The 20,582-nt window shown below is 42.7% G+C and overlaps 1 protein-coding gene across 2 annotated transcripts; it reads right to left on the minus strand.

Annotated features, from left to right (window-relative positions):
- Positions 1 to 902: 902 nt before the first annotated feature.
- Positions 903 to 19,816, minus strand: limd2 (LIM domain containing 2). 2 transcript variants are annotated; one of them, XM_014193951.3, is made up of 4 exons: positions 19,590 to 19,816; positions 7,058 to 7,102; positions 4,779 to 4,915; positions 903 to 4,700 (listed from the first exon to the last, which is right to left on the minus strand). In XM_014193951.3, the coding sequence occupies exons 1-4, from the start codon at positions 19,590 to 19,592 to the stop codon at positions 4,541 to 4,543; spliced, it is 345 nt and encodes a 114-aa protein (XP_014049426.1). In that variant the 5' UTR covers positions 19,593 to 19,816; the 3' UTR covers positions 903 to 4,540. The 2 variants fall into 2 exon arrangements, with proteins under 2 accessions (XP_014049426.1, XP_014049427.1); XM_014193952.3 differs by lacking the exon at positions 7,058 to 7,102 and having other exon boundaries at positions 19,590 to 19,765.
- Between the last annotated feature and the right edge of the window lie 766 nt (positions 19,817 to 20,582).

A 20,582-nucleotide genomic window follows, 5' to 3' on the forward strand; every position in this document is an offset into this window, starting at 1 on the left:
AAGTGAAAGAAACTACAGATGTTCTATTTTATTTTGATCAGTCTGTTCTCTCAGAGAATTTTCCTGGACAGTAGGAAATGCAAACTTGTATGTATTCAAGGTTTAAAAAGGCTTCTAAAGTTTGTAATTTCCACTTTAAAATGTCAGACTTGATTTGCACTAACAAAACATTTACAGATGTAGAATCTTAATTTGAGCCTGTTTGCTACAGCAGGAACAGAATTCTACATCAACAGGAAATGTGAATTATGTGGATTATAATTAATGGACATTTTTGTAGGGGTTGATACAGATGTAGGATCTTAATTTGATCACCCTGTCGGGGGGATACATTTAAAATGTGTAGTGTATTTGAGATTTTATAAGGATTCTTAAGTTTGTCATTTCCACTGTGAAATTTCAGCCTTGATTTTCCCTTATGAAAAATGTAATGTCAAATCAAGGCTGAAATTTCAAAGTGGAAATTACAAACTTCAGAATCCATTTAAAATCTCAAATACACTATAGGTTTAAAATTTCTCCTCCAACAGGGTGATCAAATTAAGATCCTATATCTGTATCAACCCCTACAAAAAATGTCCACTCATTATCATCCACTTAATAATAAAAATGTCCTGTTGCTGCAGGATTATTTTCCTGCTGTGAGGGAACTGGTCGAATTAAGATAACACATCTATACCAGTAGGAGACAATATCGATGCTCTATTCTGTTTTCTTCAGGTACCTTGAACTAAAACAACTCCTGTTGTCGAGCATCTGAAAGAGTCTATAACAGTATATAATAAACACACTAGCTCCTATACATTTCATTAAAAAGGCCTACTATTTACCCAACAAATGACGAGTATCAAATATGAAATATGCACTGCCTTTACTCATGTAATAAAAGACAACCACCTCACTTAACACCAGCATCTTCATTTATTTTTCCAAAAGCATGTAAAAAATGTAAATAAACTACTGAAAGAAAATGATCAAACAAAATACATTTGATTGTGTATGTGTGGGTGGGGAGGGAGGGAGGGGACACAAATCACATTATCTATAATCATGTTCTTCTACAACACAATTTAACTGGAGTAATAATCCAAAAGAAGAAGAGAGGAGAGTAGAGGTGAAAGACGAGTAAGAGCCAAAACGTCCTTTTGCTTGTAAGGCCACCATCCACAGGTCAAGTTATACAGAATGTTTTTGTTTTTAAATGCATACATTTACATTTTGACAACAGTGACACCTGCATTGAAAAATAAATGTTAAGTCTACATCCAATTTTGCACACAACTACATGACTCGCAGAACACACACAGTCACACAGCTCTCAGAGACCTGAGCCTCCTGGCACCAGTATGGAAGTGCACCTTCTTTCTTTTTGTTCGTTTCTCTATACAAAGAAAGTTTATTCACAGGATAACGCCATTGTACCTTGGCACACTCCTCACACATAACAGACGATATGGACACAGTGTTATTTGATATGATGTTCTTGGTTACAAAGCATTCTGGGTGGTCTCGAGGACCGTTACAAAATCTTAAAAACAAATAGATAACTTTACAACTTGAGGAAATGTAATGAAAAAATGAAAAGCATTCAGGAGAGAGTGGAGGATGAGCGGGTAAATAAACTTCTGGCTGAGTGAAGCCACTCATATCCACCACACGGACTAAGTGGAAAACAAGCAGAAAGATTATTTTCATTCACAGGGGATAGGCTGGAACAGGGAGAAAGGAAGGTATGTGCACTGAAAAAAAATAACAAATAAAAACTGTTTTGAAAAAGCAATAATATTAGGCCATGGTTTTTGCCATTTATTTCTAAGGCTTTACTTATCAAAAAGTAACATGTTTTATTTTCTATTCTGCAGAGCATGCTCTAATTAAACAATGAAGCCCGAGGTGAGGTATATGCCCAACATAGCACAAACCCCCAAGGCGCCTTATTGCTATTATAAAGTGGTTTCCAATGTAATTAGATCAGTAAAAATAAATAATTTTTCCTACCCGTGGTACGCGGTCTGATATACCACAGCCTTCAGCCAATCAGCATTCAGGGCTCGAAACACCTAGTTTATAATTCACAGTAAACTTTCCGTCACAATATACATTGTGTCATTCAAGTGTTGTGGCATTGAATACCTCACAAATGATGTAATTCAATGGCTTTAGTCTCATTCTAAAGCAAGAATGAAGAAAATAGAAATCTTGTCTATTGAGTTGGTTGGCCAAAGCAGGTGTCGCTTTAGAACGTTTCAACCTCCAAATACCTGTAGCACAACCGTTTCATCCCGAGGCCACGCCCACATCTTAAAAAGTGAGTAAAAGCTATACAGAAGAAATTACTGGGGGCAAACATGTTTATTGACAATTGTGTGATATGTAATATCTCAAGCCTTTACTGGGTCTGGCTGAACTGACTCAAGCATTTCCTACCTCTCTTCTCCCACCAGGAGGCACTACTGAGGTTCAGGGCACTGTAGGCCTGGGCTTTACTCACTGCGTAGGAATTCCCCTGAACATGCCCCAGGACCAACAACATTCCCTGTTAGCGTCCACCCCTCATATAGTACTAGGTCCTGGAGCTCAAAATCAGAGATGAAGAAGCAGCGAGACATCCCACTCTATCTTTCTGGTTACATTAGTCAATAAAGTAGACCAGACCCAGCTGCTATCTATCACATTGGTGTCGATGGGAGATCCACCCTGTTCAGCAGACAAACTGGCAATTTGTCCCCCCCCCCCAATGGTAAACAGCCTGAAGGGAACCACCTTCACAAATCCACCACCTCTGCTCAGAATCATGTGATGCAGTCGAGACAAGAAAGCCATGAGGTATTTATCAAAAAAACATTTATGTTGGCAGATGAGATGTCACTGGAGAAGCACGATAATATATATATATATATATATATATTTTTTTTTTTACATTATACGATTTCACTTGTGGCCCCGTCAGTACATCCCAGTCATATGTGAATTTCTGCCACATTCAGAACACGGAATTCTCAGACTTTCGAGCATTCAAGACAACAGGGAACTCAGAAAAATGAAAAAAGCTGATGGGATTTTTTTTTTTTTCTTCAGACGGTCATCCAACTCATAATTCTGCGTCAGGAACTCTGGCCTCTTTCTAATGCCGACTTTCCCAACTGGCAGATCACAGACATCAGGATTTGACATTGTTCCCCCACCAGAGTTCACAGTTGTCTTGAAAGATCCGAAAGTCCCGCTTAGTTTTACACACCAACTTGGCCCAATTTAGTACATGAACAGACAGCTCTGCATGGACAGGAAGCAGAAGGGGATATTAGCGTGACAGTTGTGGTTTCCTGTTAGGCTATGTTCCCTGTCAATCTAACATTGACTTGTCTGGTTAACATGCATGGTCATATGTGCACAGTATAGTGCGATATGTTCACTAAGCACAAGCTATGTACAAACACCTATGCGATACTTGTCATTTTCAGAATAAAGACAAAAAAGCCTCTACGAGTGAGATCAACTTATCGCACGACAGTCAAACCCAGCAAATAAGAGCAAAGAGTGCATTTTAAAACCAGTAAAGTGAGATTAAGAGTCAATGAAGCAGATTCGTTTTTTAAAAAGTCATCCAGAACACAGGAGGGCAGTACAGACCAAAGGTAATACAGCTAAGACTCGTACAGGACAAACATGCAGAACCGAACCCTAGCAGCCATTCAGATCATAGGAGCAAAAAAACATTTGAACAATAAGACAGAATTCAACTAAATGTACCCAGAGAGAGAGAGAGAGAACGTGTGACAGTTTTACAGTACCGTGTTTGTTTCTCAGATAAGTGAACCCTGACAAACTCACAAATTGTCTTCCGCCAGTGCTACCGCAATGCAGAGGACTGGTCTTTAAAATTGGTGTTAGATTTAATTGACTATATGGAACTAAAAAGAGGTCATAAAATAGTACAAACTTGCTAATGAACCTAGCTCAGTATGGTTGACCTGAGTATGCTCTACAGCTTAGAGTGAACTCCAGCTTCTCTAACCATATGTTCACCTGAGCATACGGTCCTTGCGCCTGTTGCTTCAAAAGGGTGCAAATTTATCCGAAAAATAAACAAGAAAACAAATGTTAATGTAGTCCTCAAAAGGACAGCAAAAACATACCACTGGTTTGTGAATAAGCAGTTTGGTCACAATCAACAATTTCAAAAGAGCAAATGTAAAATAAAAATGATACTAAAACCAAATGAAAGGAATAAACACCCTACTAAATAAAATGTCAAGCGACAGGGGGCGTGACTGGCCGGTCATGTGTCTGTCTTCCGTGATGTGGAGCGAGCGTACAGGAGCGTTGACCGCACCCCTCATGACATGTTGGAGGTGGAGAAGAGGCAGCTTTGGGGATGAGATGGGAAATACCAGGAGGATACTGCTGACCTGCAAAACTACCCAAAATCTAAAACTAACCCTGACCTTTACCAATTCTGAAAATAAAAGTCGGTTTGCAGGTCAGGAGTGTCCGTATAGCCTTTCCCGTGGGAGAACGGTTGGGACACAGACAGGCGTGGCTACGCAGTCTTTGTTATGTTCTCGCCCTCCTTGGAGGTCCAAAGCTCCTTGTGCTGCTTGCGGCCAAAGCCCTCATCATAGTTGCCTTTGCTCTTGAAGAGCTGCTGGAAGTGCGGCTTGCAGTAGAAATCACCCGAAAGGGCAGCAAATGTGCCCAGGCTGCAGGGAGGGAGGGGCAGAATATAAACAAAAGAACAACACAGTCTGATATGGAGTGAGTGAGTGCGAGAGTCTCACCTGAGTTTGGTGTTGCAGTGTTTGCAGCAGAAACAGGCCGAGTGGAATATTAGGTTGTTAGCCACCAATCTCTCCATGGGGTAGACGGTCTTCTCACATGACGAGCACACCTCCCTCGGTGTCTTGAAGCTGAAGGACTACGCACATGAACAAAAACCACACCGTTACTATGACTTCAAACATGTGTTTCAATGGATAAATGAAGCATCATCTCAATTTGTTCAGTTTATAACAAATCTATCGAAATGAGTTGCTGTTGAGTGTATGTGAAAACATATACTGGTATATAAACTGTAGTGCCATTACGGGTGACGTTTAAATGTCATCTGAGTAAAGGTCAGTAGGGTGAGACTAGAGGTCGACCGATTAATCGGAATGGCCGATTAATTAGGGCCAATTTCAGGTTTTTATAACAATCGGTATTTTTGGCCACCGTTTTATATTTTTTTACACCTTTATTGAACTAGGCAAGTCAGATTAAGAACACATTCTTATTTTCAATGACGGCCTAGGAACGGTGGTTAACTGCCTTGTTCAGGGGGGATTCGTTTTTGCAACCTTCTGGTTACTAGTCCAATGCTCTAACCACCTGCCTTACATTGCACTCCACGAGGAGCCTGCATGGCAGGCTGACTACCTGTTACGCGAGGGCAGCAAGAAGCCAAGGTAAGTTGCTAGCTAGCATTAAACTTATCTTATAAAAAACGATCAATCTTAACATAATCACTAGTTAACTACACATGGTTGATGATATTACTAGTTTATCTAACGTGTCCTGCGTTGCATATAATCGATGCGGTGCCTGTTAATTTCTCATCGAATCACAGCCTACTTCGACAAACGGGTGATGATTTAACAAGCGCATTTGCGAAAAAAGCACTGTTGTTACATCAATGTACCTAACCATAAACATCAATGCCTTTCTTTAAAATCAATACACAAGTAGATTTAAACCTGCATATTTAGTTAATATTGCCTGCTAACATGAAATTGTGTCACTGCTCTTGCGTTCATTGCCTGGCTCGTTGCAAACTAATTTGCCAGAATTTTACGTAATTATGACATACCATTGAAGGTTGTGCAATGTAACAGGAATATTTAGACTTAGGGATGCCACCCGTTAGATAAAATACATAACCGTTCCGTATTTCACTGAAAGGAAAAACGTTTTGTTTTCGAGAAGATAGTTTCCGGATTCGACCAGATTAATGACCTAAGGCTCGTGTTTCTGTGTGTTATTATATTATAATTAAGTCTATGATTTGATAGAGCAGTCTGACTGAACGATGGTAGGCAGCAGCAGGCTCGTAAGCATTCATTCAAACAGCACTTTTGTGCGTTTTGCCAGCAGCTCTTCGCAATGCATTGTGCTGTTTATGACTTCAAACCTATCAACTCCCAATATTAGGCTGGTGTAACCGATGTGAAATGGCTAGCTAGTTAGCGGGTGCGCGCTAATAGCGTTTCAAACGTCACTCGCTCCGAGACTTGGAGTAGTTGCTTCCCCTTCCTCTACGTGGGTAACGCTGCTTCGAGGGTGGCTGTTGTCGATGTGTTCCTGGTTCGAGCCCAGGTAAGAGCGAGGAGAGGGACGGAAGCTATACTGTTACACTGGCAATACTAAAGTGCCTAGAAGAACATCCAATAGTCAAAGGTATATGAAATACAAATCGTACAGAGAGAAATAGTCCTACAATTTCTATAATAACTACAACCTAAAACTTCTTACCTGGGAATATTGAAGACTCATGTTAAAAGGAACCACCAGCTTTCATATGTTCTCATGTTCTGAGCAAGGAACTTAAACGTTAGCTTTCTTACATGGCACATATTGCACTTCTACTTCCTTCTCCAACACTTTGTTTTTGCATTATTTAAACCAAATTGAACATGGTTCATTATTTATTTGAGGCTAAATTGATTTTATTGATGTGTTATATTAAGTTAAAATAAGTGTTCATTCAGTATTGTTGTAATTGTCACTACAAATAAATAAAAACATTTATATATATAAAAATGTTTTTATTTATTTGTAGTGACAATTGATATATATATATATATATTTTTTAATGATTTTTTTTATTTTTTAATCGGCATTGGCTTTTTTTGGTCCTCCAATAATCGGTATCGGCGTTAAAAACATATTCGGTCGACCTCTAGGTGAGACACTGGGCCAGACAGACAGGTAATGGAGAAGGATAGTGATTAAAAGATAATGTCCTACTGGGTTGAAACCGGGACAAAGGAGGAGGGGGGAGTGATAATGGAGGTATATTTACTTTGGAGCGCTGGACAGGTTTATCTTCAGGGGCATTTCTGTTGTCCTGGAATAAAATGAGTAAACCTCAGTACTTTCCTATTTAGTGTTATTACAACAGAAGTCTAAGCATTCAGGATTTCCCCTGTTATATTGACAATACCATGTCCATAATATCCCTCTCATCCCAGTAGTTTCCACACTCCCGCTCTCTCCCTCCCGACAGCTCCATCTGTCAGTGTACTGTACTCCCCAGAGGGCAGGTCAGCTACCTTCTGTCTGGACATGCGAGTAGGTACACTGAACACAATCATAGGGTAGCACAACCATTTCAAATATTAACCCCAAGTGTGATATTACGGACATCCTTAGGATGCTCTCGACTTGCACACAGCACAATGGTTTAAGAAAGCAACCAATGCCAGTGTTACACTACATCACTAATCTGGAATTCTGATGTACAACTTCGAGTCAATAAAAAACCCATTTGTTCACGAACCTTACAACAGTTGAGTGTGAGAGCTTGGCCTTAACAGAGAGCACCATTCAGGTCTATAGAACTAAAGGCCTTATGTAATGGAGGCCTGTCTCATTTCTCTACACGTGGCTCCAAAGCCCTACTCTGACAAACATCCATGGACTTCCTGCTTCAACTTGTCTCTACAGAGAGACCCTGAACACTCATTCCTATCATGACAACTGCATTACACCGTACACAAACAAGTTACTTTCAACATACACAAACATGAACTCCTAGAACCTACTGTTGGCACGGACTCCCTGTCAAAACCCATGAGGGCAGGACAGGTATCATATTGTCTGCCATATTGCTAACACATGTTGACCTAGCAGATCATTGTGGAGTTGCTTACAGTCGGTTTGAAACTAGGTCACAAAAGTCTGAACGTCCACAGGGCAGACATGGGTCAAGCAATTGGTCAAAGGCGCCTAGGTCTCAGCTGTCACACCTGGCTCCAAACACACCTGGTGAAGAACTATACTTCAAAACTATGTGACCGACAGGCTTCAGCAATTTCTCCACATTGACGTCCACGCCCTGAAGCTGGACTAGCAGGTCAATTAGCAGACAGACCGACACATAGACACACGAGTTCAGGCAGACGCACTGAAAAGGCTGTGTACGCTTGTGTGCAGGCCAGACTGCTCTCTGGGAAAGTCCACTGCAGACATCTAAACCCTGACTGTTATGTCAGGAGATTGGTGGTAGTAGTCAGAGGGGGGGCTCCTCATTTGAGAGACAACTGTGCACCCCCATATTCTCGCTACAGCCCTTTCATGAAGCCTGTGCAGCAGAAAGGGGGACATTTAGGCTACATTCACACACATTGAAGGGGAGTGGACACAGAGCGCTGATCCACAGGGATATGGGTTGTTCACTACAAATCCAGCTCCTCATTGGGTCTGCTCAGTTAGAACGGCCAGAAAAACTCCATTAAACTGAAATAATGAGCTGTTACAAGCGGTTGAGAGCGAAACCCATCAGCCACTGATTCAATCATGTTGCACTTCACAACTGGCAGCCATTAGGGTCAAAGAAGAGCTCCCCAAAAGCCCTTACACATCATCTAGCATGTGAACAGATGATAGTTACCACAGAGACTTTGGGAATCCAATTGGTATTCTATTAAATTGAAATGATCATATTAGTAATTTTTGCTTTGGCTTAACTGTCACCCACTCACTACTGAACCCTGATGTGAAAATCAGGTCAGATATCTTTAAACTGAATGACTGAGGAAGCTGGGGTGTTTCCGTTCTCACAAACTAAGGCATGTCTGATGGAAGGACTGCAACTTCCTGTAGATGCAATCGCCATCCTGACCATCTTCCTCCTCACCAAGTCTCCTTCATTCTCATATTTGGGTAGGGTACAAGGTGCACTGCTTGGTTGGCTGCATGGTAAACTCACTTCCTGTTGCAACAGGAGAGCAACCATGAGTAACACTCAACAGGAGCTTCATATTTCATAAGATAAATAAACTGCTTCAAAAAAGGCAATGGTTTCCTGTTTTAGCACAGTATGCAACGTACAGTACCTTACAGCAAAGTTCATCACCAATTCAGGCTGCACAAGATAAAACTGCAGCCCAGAATTGCCATAACCACTAAAAGATAATGAAAACAGGAATAGATACCATGGCAGGCAAGCACACATTCAGTCCTGGAAGGCGTCTACATGGCTGGTGCCATCTGTCTTCTTTTGCCTTATTTGTACATGAAGACATGCCACTGACTGCCGACCAAAGAATTACGCTGTGGCAGGAAGTAGTGACGACACAGACTAAGAGTCCCTGTGGGGAGCCTGCTACAGCTAACTGCCACCCCACTGGGCTTAGAGCACAGGCTGATTACAGCAGATAACTACCACAAGGAATGATCTGTGCACAGACCAAACCTCTCCTTAAATGGTGAGAAGGACAGAGGGACAACATGAACATTGTGGTGTGCCAACTGCGCACACAACTAAAAGGTGCTCAAAAACAGTAGGCTAGATGCAGGCTGCCAATTAGATTAACACATGGTAATTCACTTACAATTTGGTGTACCCATTTAGATTAGTTTGAAGTTGGAACCACTTACTAAAGTCTCCAGCTAGAGAGAAAAGAGCACTTCACTGATTTTGCTAGATCAGACTCCCACCTTTAGCATTAATATTCAGTCTCTTACCTGTCATTTATTCACACTAGGTGGAAGAGAGACACCGCATCTCTGTTTGAGTTTCATGTATGTGAGATTCTTCCATTTGAAGAGTTAGGCCCTGCTGTGCTGCACCCACAGTCAGATCAGGTTGAGACTCTCCCTCTCTGAAGAGGAGCTCCTGATCTCATTACAATGACAAATCCCATTGCCTATTCCCCTGAAGCTCAGACCACCCCAACAATGGCAGGGGGTCTGGGGGTGACTGCATCCTGCCTCGAAGTAAGAGGCCTTCACCAGGGGATGTCTGTTCAGGCCCAGGGAATCCACACTGGGGCTAGCTCTTCCCTAATAAAAGTATTGAGGGAAGGGTTCGGAGCGTCAAGTGCCTGCTTGCACGGGTATGCATCATCTATGAATTCCATTTACCACTTTGAAACGGTCAGCGTTAGAAAGCATAAACCAGACCTCTGTCCAATATTTGGGTATGTTTATACAGAGATAACTAGCCTAAATCTGCCCCTTTTAGAACGGTTACAGCTACAGACAGGAATATTAACAGTCATGGGACATCAATGTTTCCATCTAGAGTAGAAAGGCTAAGGGACTTGGTGCTGGTAAGTTAAGTAAACTTTTCACCCCAGGCTGTGTGACAAACACACAGTGAGAGATCACCCAGTGTTCTTATGGTAACGTACACATAGTGAAACTGACCCAAGATGTTAAAAGTAGTCAGTGGCCATTCATTTCAGTTAGTCTCTCTGCACATCTTATTTTTAGAACACTGACCTGCAGCCCTTGAGACAGAGGGATAGAAAATAAACAGTAAAAATGCACTACGACTATATCAGCCTGTTAAAGGGCCACCCATTCTGAACGTTATATTCAGAATGGCTGAACGGAGCCATGAAAACAATGGTAGACGTTATACATCCCCCCCCCCCCCCCCAACCAAATTGTGTTTTTTTTGCTCGTTTGAAAATTATTTTGTACACAATGTTCCCACTAGTCTCTTATGACCGAAAAGAACTGGACATCAGGACCGCGATTACTCAGCATGGACAGGCAGAATCCTTTTTTCCTTTAACGTGTCTGACAAGCCCGACGCATACAATTTTCTGCTTTCTCTGGAACAGGCCCAGATCCCCGTGATTTGCGTGAAGAGGCAGAGAACGTGGCCAAAGGGCGGACTGTCTTCTGAGAATTTGTAGACAATCGAATAAACCCCCACTTCCTTCCATTCTGCTAGCAAACATGCAATCTTTGGAGAATAAAATGGAGTTACGCTGAAGATTAAACTACCAACCGGATATTAAAAACTAACATCTTATACTTCAAGGAGTAGTGGCTGAACGACGACACCATCAACATACAGCTGGCAGGTTATACGCTGTACCGGCAGGATAGAACAGCGGCGTCGGACTATGAGTTTTTGTTAATAACAGCTGGTGCACGATATCTAAGGAAGTCTCGAGCGAATGCTTGCCTGAGGTAGAGCATCTCATGATAAGCTGTAGACCACACTACCGTAGCTATTTACATACCACCACAGACTGATGCTGGCACTAAGACAGCATTGAATGAGCTGTATTCCGTCATAAGCAAACAAGGAAAACGCTCAACCAGAGGCGGCGCTCCTAGTAACCGGGGACTTTAACGCAGGGAAACTTAAATCCGTCTTACCAATTTCTTTCAGCATGTTAAATGTGCAACCAGAGGGAAAAAATTTCAGAAAGCACCAGTGACTAGATCAATAAAAATTTTAAGTGGTCAGATGAAGCAGATGCTAAGCTACAGGACTGTTTTGCTAGCACAGACTGGAATATGTTCCGGGATTTCTCCAATGGCATTGAGGAGTACACTAGATCAGCCATTGGCTTCATCAATAAGTGCATCAATGACGTCGTCCCCACAGTGACCGTACGTACATACCCCAACCTGAAGCCATGGATTACAGGCAACATCCGCACTGAGCTAAAGCTGCCACTTTCAAGGAGTGGGACTCTAACCCAGGAAGCTTATAAGAAATCCTGCAATGCCCTCCGACGAACCATCAAACAGGCAAAGCGTCAATACAGGACTAAGATTAAATCGTAGTACACCGGCTCTGACGGTCATAAGGTGTGGCAGGGCTTTCAAACCATTACAGACTACAAAGGGAAGCAGTCGAGAGCTGCCCAGTGACACGAGCTAAAGTACTTTATGCTCGCTGCGAGGCAAATGGCACTGAAACATGCATGAGAGCACCAGCTGTTCCAGAAGACTGATCATGCTCTCTGCAGCTGATGTGAGTAAGACCTTTAGACAGGTCAACATTCACAAGGCCGCATGGCCAGACAGATTACTAGGATGTGTACTGCGAGCATGCGCTGACCAACTGGCAAGTGTCTTCACTGACATTTTCAACCTCTCCCTGTCCGAGTCTGTAATACCAACATGTTTTAAGCAGACCAGCATAGTGCCTGTGCCCAAGAACACCAAGGTAACTTATATAACAGATGTATATCGTACTCTTCTTACGTTGTGTTTTCTCCTAATAAATCACAGCAGCCAGTGGTCCCAGTTGAGCATCATTTATTTCTGTTAACCTGTTTAGGATAGGGGGCAGTATTGACACGGCTGGATAAAAAACATACCCGATTTAATCTGGTTACCACTCCTACCCAGTAACTAGAATATGCATATACTTATTACATATGGATAGAAAACACCCTAAATTTTCTAAAACTGTTTGAATGGTGTCTGTGAGTATAACAGAACTCAAATGGCAGGTCAAAACCTGAGAGATTCCTTTACAGGAAGTGGCCTGTCTGACCATTTCTTGAACTTCTTTTCCATCTCTATCATTTACTAAGGATCTCTGCTCTAACGTGACACTTCCCACGTCGTCCATAGTCGCTCAGAGCCCGGGAAAAAACAGAATGTCGTCATTCCAGCCCCAGGCTGAAACACATTATCGCCTTTCTCAAGTGGCCGATCAAGGGACACTGGCTTATGCGCGTGACCCCGACCGCCCCCGCCTTTGGGATTTTTTCCTCTGTTTGCCGAAAAGGAGATTCCCTGTCGGAATATTATCGCTTTTCTATGAGAAAAATGTCGTAAAAATTGATTTTAAACAGCGGTTGACATGCTTCGAAGTACGGTAATGGAATACTTAGAATTTTATTGTCACGAATTGCGCCATGCGCGCGACACTTCTTTACTATTTCGGATAGTGTCTGGAACGCACGAACAAAACGCCGCTATTCGGATATAACGATGGATTATTTTGGACCAAACCAACATTTGTTATTGAAGTAGCAGTCCTGGGTGTGCATTCTGACGAAGACAACAAAAGGTAATCAAACTTTTATAATAGTAAATATGATTATGGTGAGTGCTAAACTTGCCGGGTGTCTAAATAGCGAGCCCGTGATGCCTGGGCTATGTACTTAGAATATTGCAAAATGTGCTTTCACCAAAAAGCTATTTTAAAATCGGACATATCGAGTGCATAGAGGAGGTCTGTATCTATAATTCTTAAAATAATTGTTATGCTTTTTGTGAACGTTTATCGTGAGTAATTTAGTAAAATGTTAGCGAATTCCCCGGAAGTTTGCGGGGGGTATGCTAGTTCTGAACGTCACATGCTAATGTAAAAAGCTGGTTTTTGATATAAATATGAACTTGATTGAACAAAACATGCATGTATTGTATAACATAATGTCCTAGGGTTGTCATCTGATGAAGATCATCAAAGGTGAGTGCTGCATTTAGCTGTCTTCTGGGTTTTGGTGACATTATATGCTGGCTTGAAAAATGGGTGTCTGATTATTTCTGGCTTGGTACTCTGCTGACATAATCTAATGTTTAGCTTTCGTTGTAAAGCCTTTTTGAAATCGGACAGTGTGGTTAGATTAACGAGAGTCTTGTCTTTAAATGGCTGTAAAATAGTCATATGTTTGACAAATTGAAGTAATAGGATTTTTAAGGTTTTGAAAATCGCGCCACAGGCTGGCAGTGGCTGTTACGTAGGTGGGACGAATTCGTCCCGCCTAGCCTAGAGAGGTTAAATAGGAAACAGCACGTTAGTTGTGCAGGGCTTAATGATATTGATGGCAAAATCCCTTGCATCACATTTTCATACTGGGAAGACCTGACGTTTGCGATCTCCCCCTATCTGCAAGCGGGGCCAATCACAACACACCTTATTGTCATCAGAGTTGAACCAACCAATAAGAATGCTTGAACATTAAATACACATTTCTTTAGAGGCAAGTGGAAACATAACCAACCCTGTTACACTTGCCTAAATGACTATCGACCCGTAGCACTCATGTCTGTAGCCATGAAGTGCTTTGAACGACAACACCATTATCAACACCATTATTCCAGAAACCCTAGACCCACTCCAATTTGCATACCGGCCCAACAGATGGCGCAATCTCTATTGCACTCCACACCGCCCGTTCCCACCTGGACAAAAGAATGCTATTCATTGACTACAGCTCAGCGTTCAATACCATAGTGCCCTCAAAGCTCATCAATAAGCTAAGGACCCTGGGACTAAACACCTCCCTCTGCAACTGGATCCTGGACTTCCTGACGGGCCGCCCCCAGGTAATAAGGGTAGGTAACACCTCCGCCAAAATGAAACTCAACACAGGGGCCCCTCAAGGGTGCGTGCTCAGTCCCCTCCAGTACTCCCTGTTCACTCATGACTGCGTGGCCAGGGACGACTCCAACACCACTATTAAATATGCCGATGCCACAACATTGGTAGGCCTGATCACTGACAACAGTGAGACAGCCTATAGGGAGAAGGTCAGAGACCTAGCCGTGTGGTGCCAGGACAACCTCTCCCTCAACGTGATCAAGACAAAAGGAGATGATTGTGGACAACAGGAAAAGGGGAACCGTGCACACCCCCGGTTCTCGTCGACGGGGCTGCAGTTAAGCAGGTCGAGAGCTTCAAGTTCCTTGGTGTCCACATCAACAACAAACTAACATGGTCCAAGTACACCAAGACAGTCGTGAAGAGGGCACGACAAAACCTATTCCCCCTCAGGAGACTGAAAAGATTTGGCACGGGGTCCTCAAAAGGTTCTACAGCTGCACCAGAGAGCATCCTGACTGGTTGCATCACTGCCTGGTATGGCAACTGCTCGGGCCTATGACCGCAAAGCACTACAGAGGGTAGTGTGTATGGCCCAGTACATCACCGGGGCAAAGCTTCCTGCCATCCAGGACCTCTATACCAGGCGGTGTCAGAGGAAGCCCCTAAAAATGGTCAAAGAGTCCAGCCACACTAGTCATAGACTGTGCAGTAGCAGAGAACAGAAAGCGGTACCGGAGCGTCAAGTCTAGGTCCAAGAGGCTTCTAAACAGCTTCTACCCCTAAGTCATTAGACTCCTGAACACCTAATTAAATGGCTACCCAGACTACTTGCATTGCCCCCCCTCTTTTACACTGTTATCTCCTATGCATAGTCACTTTAATAACTCTACCTACATGTACATATTACCTCAACTAACCGGTGCCCCCGCACATTGACTCCGTACCAGTACCCCCCTGTATATAGTCTCGCTATTGTTATTTTACTGCTGCGCTTTACTTGTTAGTTTTGTTATCTGTATTTTTTTATTTTATTTAAACCGCACTGTTGGTTGGGGGCTCATAAGTAAGCATTTCACTGTAAGGTCTACACCTGTTGTATTCGGCGCATGTGACAAATACAATTTGATATTTGTGACCCGAGTGATGTTCTATCGATTCCCTGGATCATTTCATGTTTTCATATGCATCAGAGTTGATGGCGTTCAAGCAGGCAGAAATCCGTCTGGTATGACGTAGCAGTGATAAAGTCTCACTACACTGGAAGTTAATAGGAATACGACTTTTAGATTACGAAAACATCATACATGTCCGATTTCAAAATTCGGGAGGATGTCTCCTCTCAAACGAGCCAGTCGTGCCAATTCATTTTTTATTTTTTTACTGGAGCCAAAAAGACTCCCAGTCACTCCTTGTCCCAGAATCGGACGTATGGCCCATTGACATAACATGGACAACTTTTGCACTGTTTATCTGCCGTTGTCAATGTCAGTCTCCACTCTGAGGCACATCGATCTGCAGGTTGAACATGGTGTAAATTGATAGTGCAGTATGTTAAGGCGATTTCACAGCTAACTAGCTAGAGATTGATGGTTCTGGGGTGAGAAGGGAAAGTCAGTGGATGTTTCTGGTCACAGGTGGATCTGAAACAAGGCCACCATGTCCAATGAACAAGCCTCAGCTAACAAATAAGTGAAGCAGTATCGAGGCTGTAAAACCACTAAATTAGCAAGTTTCTTTCCAACCTCTGTCAGTTGACAAGTCTTTCTTCACTTGCACACGTCAGGGGAGGCCATTTCCTGTGAGGCTGCGGAGAGAGAGGTTGTCCTTATACGACTAGTGACAGAGAGCCTCAATGCCATAATCACAGACGTGAAACCTGTCTAGGGAGGCAACAGCTGAGACTGAAAAACAGGGGTCAGGATTGTCTAAGGAACACCTCTGAATAACATCTACTCTCAGCTTTTACACATTCCCACTGGCAAAACTAAACATTTTACAGACATCCCATCTCAAAAAGGTGAATGAGAAATGTTTCATCTGAGATTTGAACCCACAACCTTTGGCTCGAGGTCAGCCATTAACAATATTGTTCTCTATTGACTTTAGCATGTAGGGACCCAGCGAGAAGCCGCTGATCGTGCATTTAATGAAGTCACTCAAAAAACAGCCCTCAGCGTCAAACCTCAGAACTGATACGACGTATCGCACAGAGAAGAGAAGGTTGCGCAACCAAAGCCTGTGGAGGGACAGGAATTCATGGAAGACAGGTCCCATCGCGTTGACCAAAACACATGCAAATCTGAAGTCTACCATTCCATTGGAATTTCACAAAACATGGGAGATTTTACAACTACAGCGCAAGATACCTTCTGCCCCCTTTGCCTGTTGTGTCAGGCTGTGTGACAGCAGAGGCAGGAGACAAAAGCATGAACTTTTAAGCCTACACGTCCCAAGATATGAAAAGTGGGTGGTGTGTGATGCAGTAGGCATTCTTCAGTAAACCAGGACGCCCACAGTATATACTGCACATGTAGACACTTTGCTGCTGTCATTCTCACGTGAGGCGAGGTTGCTGTGGAAAATGTTGAATTTTTTTACTGGGCAGTGTGCACAGTTCGTCCTTGGGCCCTCCCAATGTGACTGCAATTGCTTGGTACTAGGTTGTAAGAGCAGCCAATAGGAGGGTTATCTAACCGATGGAAACGTTTAAACGTCTTGAGTTTGCATCTAAAAAAACGTTTATTCACAACAAGCAACGATACAATAGAGCAGGTGTAAACAACACAATGAACCGTTAGTGCCATTTAGGAAGTTTGTTTTCAAGAGGCTTCCATGTCACAATAATAAAGACATGAGCGGAAAAGTTTGGGGCGGAAATGGCTGGGATAAATCCCATAATGCTATGTGAATGAAGTCTTACATCCCTCCAGGGCATTAAAAACAATGATTATTGGATTACTTCTGACATGTTTATTTCCCTGACCATGGTTCATTGCTTGTTAACTATATTTTGGACTTCTACCCAAGTGCGCTACATAATGACTGAATCAAATGTTTCAAAAAATATTAATTTTTAAAACGTAATCTACAAGGGAATGGCATTTGTCATTATGCCATGTCTTAGTTTATCTTAGGTCAGGCTATTGTTCAATGATATGTCAGTCTAAGTCAGGGTTTCAAAAACTATGAATAATTTAACTGCACCATTAGGCTAGCTAAAATGGCCATAACCAACTGGGCCGCTATGGCTACCTACCTTTCAGCTATGGCTACCTACCTTTCAGCTATGGCTACCTACCTTTCAGCTATGGCTACCTACCTTTCAGCTATGGCTACCTACCTTTCAGCTATGGCTACCTACCTTTCAGCTATGGCTACCTACCTTTCCTCATTCATAGTCCTCTTCTATCTAGCACACAACAGCTGGCTGCATCTCCCACTCACAACCTCCATTGATCTGCACCTAAAACATACAGCACCTGACCGTTCTCTTTTTGCACTCCCTGTCCAATGACTGTAGTAAGGTACTGTCATCTACACCATCCCAACAGACCATCTCTGTGACCGTCTGTAAAAATAATCTGACACCATGAGGACCCGCCAGCTATGGAGGAAAGCTCAATGAAGTGCATTTGGAGCTGTTCACTCAAAAACAAGTGTAAACATTTCCCATAGTTGTATAAAGGAAACATGTGCACTGTATGGTTACTTCAATTAGACCTGAAAGTAATTTAATGAACACATTTGACTTTGTGACCAAAGCCTCCCCTCCACTCTGACAGACAGAGGCAGTATGTGTCTTTGACAAGTCATTGGGCAAATGGTGCATATGGCTGTACAATGGAAATGTTTCAAGGAAACAGCAGGTGCAATTCTCAATGCAGCCTAGGTGTCAATACAAGCAGACAGTCTTGGCACGTTCAACGTAGACAGTGAAACCAGCTTCTCTCCGCGCTTAAGTCAATCACTCAGAACAAACGTCTCGCCACAGAAGCTTGCCCCACAAATCCGCCAGCATTGACGTAAATCTGTCTTCAAACCATGTGTCAAACCTCGGCAAACACTGGGCCAAAATTAGACAGCACAACTACATATCCCCAGTCTGTACCCACAAAGTGGCGGTAAACGAAAATGATCATATGCCAAGGCAGTAATTATGGAGATCGGCGTCTTGATTTGATAGAGAGCTGGTCTGGCAAGACCGCAGATAGCGCTGTAAATGTGTTCTCCAAGGTCTCAACTTGGAGAACATTATGCGGGAATGGAAGAGAACACCATTTGAAACAGGTACTTTACCCACTCTGCTAGTGCTGGGCCATGCTGCTACTGTCATGAGCTCGCAGGGAGCCAGATAATTCACAGGGGTGTTACAATAAATCAATATATGATATAATTGATGCATTTCTAGGCTAATACCGTTCACCATGACACAGCGTTGGCTTGCAATGATGCCGTCTCCTCATTGCCTTCCAGTTCTAACAACCGCCGTGCGCCTACCACACCAGAATCCCCTCCACAGCCCTTTATGTAACAGGGGAGAGACGCCAGGTTCTGTGCACCAAATAATGGCTGGCATGATTAGGTAATAACAGTACGTAGACATTAAGATTGTCATCAGCCAGCCAGAGAGCGCTTCTGAAGCCAAACTGGGTGATGTATATGATTGGCAGGCGTTAACTTCATAAAATGGTAAAAATAAAAACATTTATACTATGCACAGCCACAATCTGTTCAGAAAACCAACAAAGGCGATAGACAGTGCACATTTCCTTCTGATTCTACATCAGAATGATAAAACTAAAGTTAAACAAGTGCACTTTATCCTAAAACATGACAGACAATATGACTGTTTATAGCTTCACTTGAGGCAAAACATAAAACAAAGCCTCAACCAGTGAGAATAGTGCTCCGCTATTGCGCTAGCTCGCAAGCTAACGTAACCAGTAAATATGTATCGTTTGAGATAAGCTCATTTTGAGTGAAATGCTGGGTAGCTGCACAATGCCGGATTGATTAATTAGCGTGCAACAAAAAAAATTGAGATGGCAAGTTGGCACAGTGCAATAAGATAGGGCAAAAACGTGCAATGTAACGCTATTTAAAAACAGAACAGCAGGCTAAACATGAGTCATTCCACCAAAAAACGGAATAGATGGCTAGCAACCTTGGTAGCTAGCGAGTTAGCATCGAGTGGACATCACCTCATCACAAAAGGAGAGGGAGGGGGAAGAGAGGGTATGCTGTCGCTAGCTAGCCATCTCTGTACAAGAAACGCGAGAAATGGGCGAGAAGCACTTACCATCTGTGTACTTTAATCAACGTTTAAATAGAAAGACAATTTGGTAATCAATAGGCTGTGATCGATTGCTTTCTCATTCGTTTCCCCGATTTCTGCTGTCAGGATTCTTCCTACAGACCCGGCGAGTTACCTCAGCTTGGTTCCCCTGCTCTTGTTTTTCAAGAGTCGTTTTTTTCTTTTTTTTTTCTTTATATTAGCAGGATGTTGCACGCTATTGGTTCCAGTCACCCCCCCCCCCGGCTCTCTCCCCTTCACCCCACCCCGCTCTCTTACCCCACCTCCCTCTACTGAAACAGTAATTCTTAAGAAAAAGGGATTAAAAAAAAGATTAACAGTGTAAATCAGTCCTAGGTTTAAAAGAAAAAAAAGAAACTAACACACATGAATGTGCATACATCCCAACTAATTGTCACCCGCTTTGCTGACAGGGTTAAAAAAAAAGCACCTTTCCACTCTAAAAATAATATTAACAAAATCAATACAAGTAGTACATGGGGGAAACACCTTTCGACTCTCATCTACACAGTCTGACTGCACTGCCACTAATGTTTTGTGTGCTGCAGATGACAAAGAACCCAAAGTGCACTGTACATGTAACAAGTCTCAGCACATTTCTGTCCAAAGTCCAGTGACTGTTGAGGTTTATGTCTGGGTAGGTAGGTATGAATCACCCTTTGGCCTATGGCCCAGCATAGAACAAGTTCCACATTTAAGAGGCTGAGAAATCTTGTCGAATTCAAATCATTTGTACCAGCTCGAAGAATAGCACCCTCAACCATTAATTCCTGCTCAGTTTAACTAACATTCACAGCACAAGTCTGTTATGCCCAGTCTTGCCAACAGTTGGCTTTGTGATGGGAACCTGTGTTTAAATATGACATACATGCAAAAGTTGAGCATGATAATAGTAGCGCTTAATATACCATGAAAGCAATTGGTTGTGTATGGTAATAAAAAAAACTAAAGAGTTAAGTGTGAAATGGCTGTGTCTTT

This window comes from Salmo salar, chromosome 03, assembly GCF_965601325.2.
Source record: "Salmo salar chromosome 03, fSalSal1, whole genome shotgun sequence".
NCBI classification, from domain to species: domain Eukaryota; kingdom Metazoa; phylum Chordata; class Actinopteri; order Salmoniformes; family Salmonidae; genus Salmo; species Salmo salar.

Bases quoted from the DNA above. Each gene is read 5' to 3' on its own strand.
- limd2 (XM_014193951.3), bottom strand. The intron at 4,916-7,057 runs GTAAATATACCT...TCATGTGCGTAG, and splicing joins AACCTGTCCAGCGCTCCAAA to TCCTTCAGCTTCAAGACACC. The intron at 4,701-4,778 runs GTGAGACTCTCG...CCCTCCCTGCAG, and splicing joins CACTGCAACACCAAACTCAG to CCTGGGCACATTTGCTGCCC.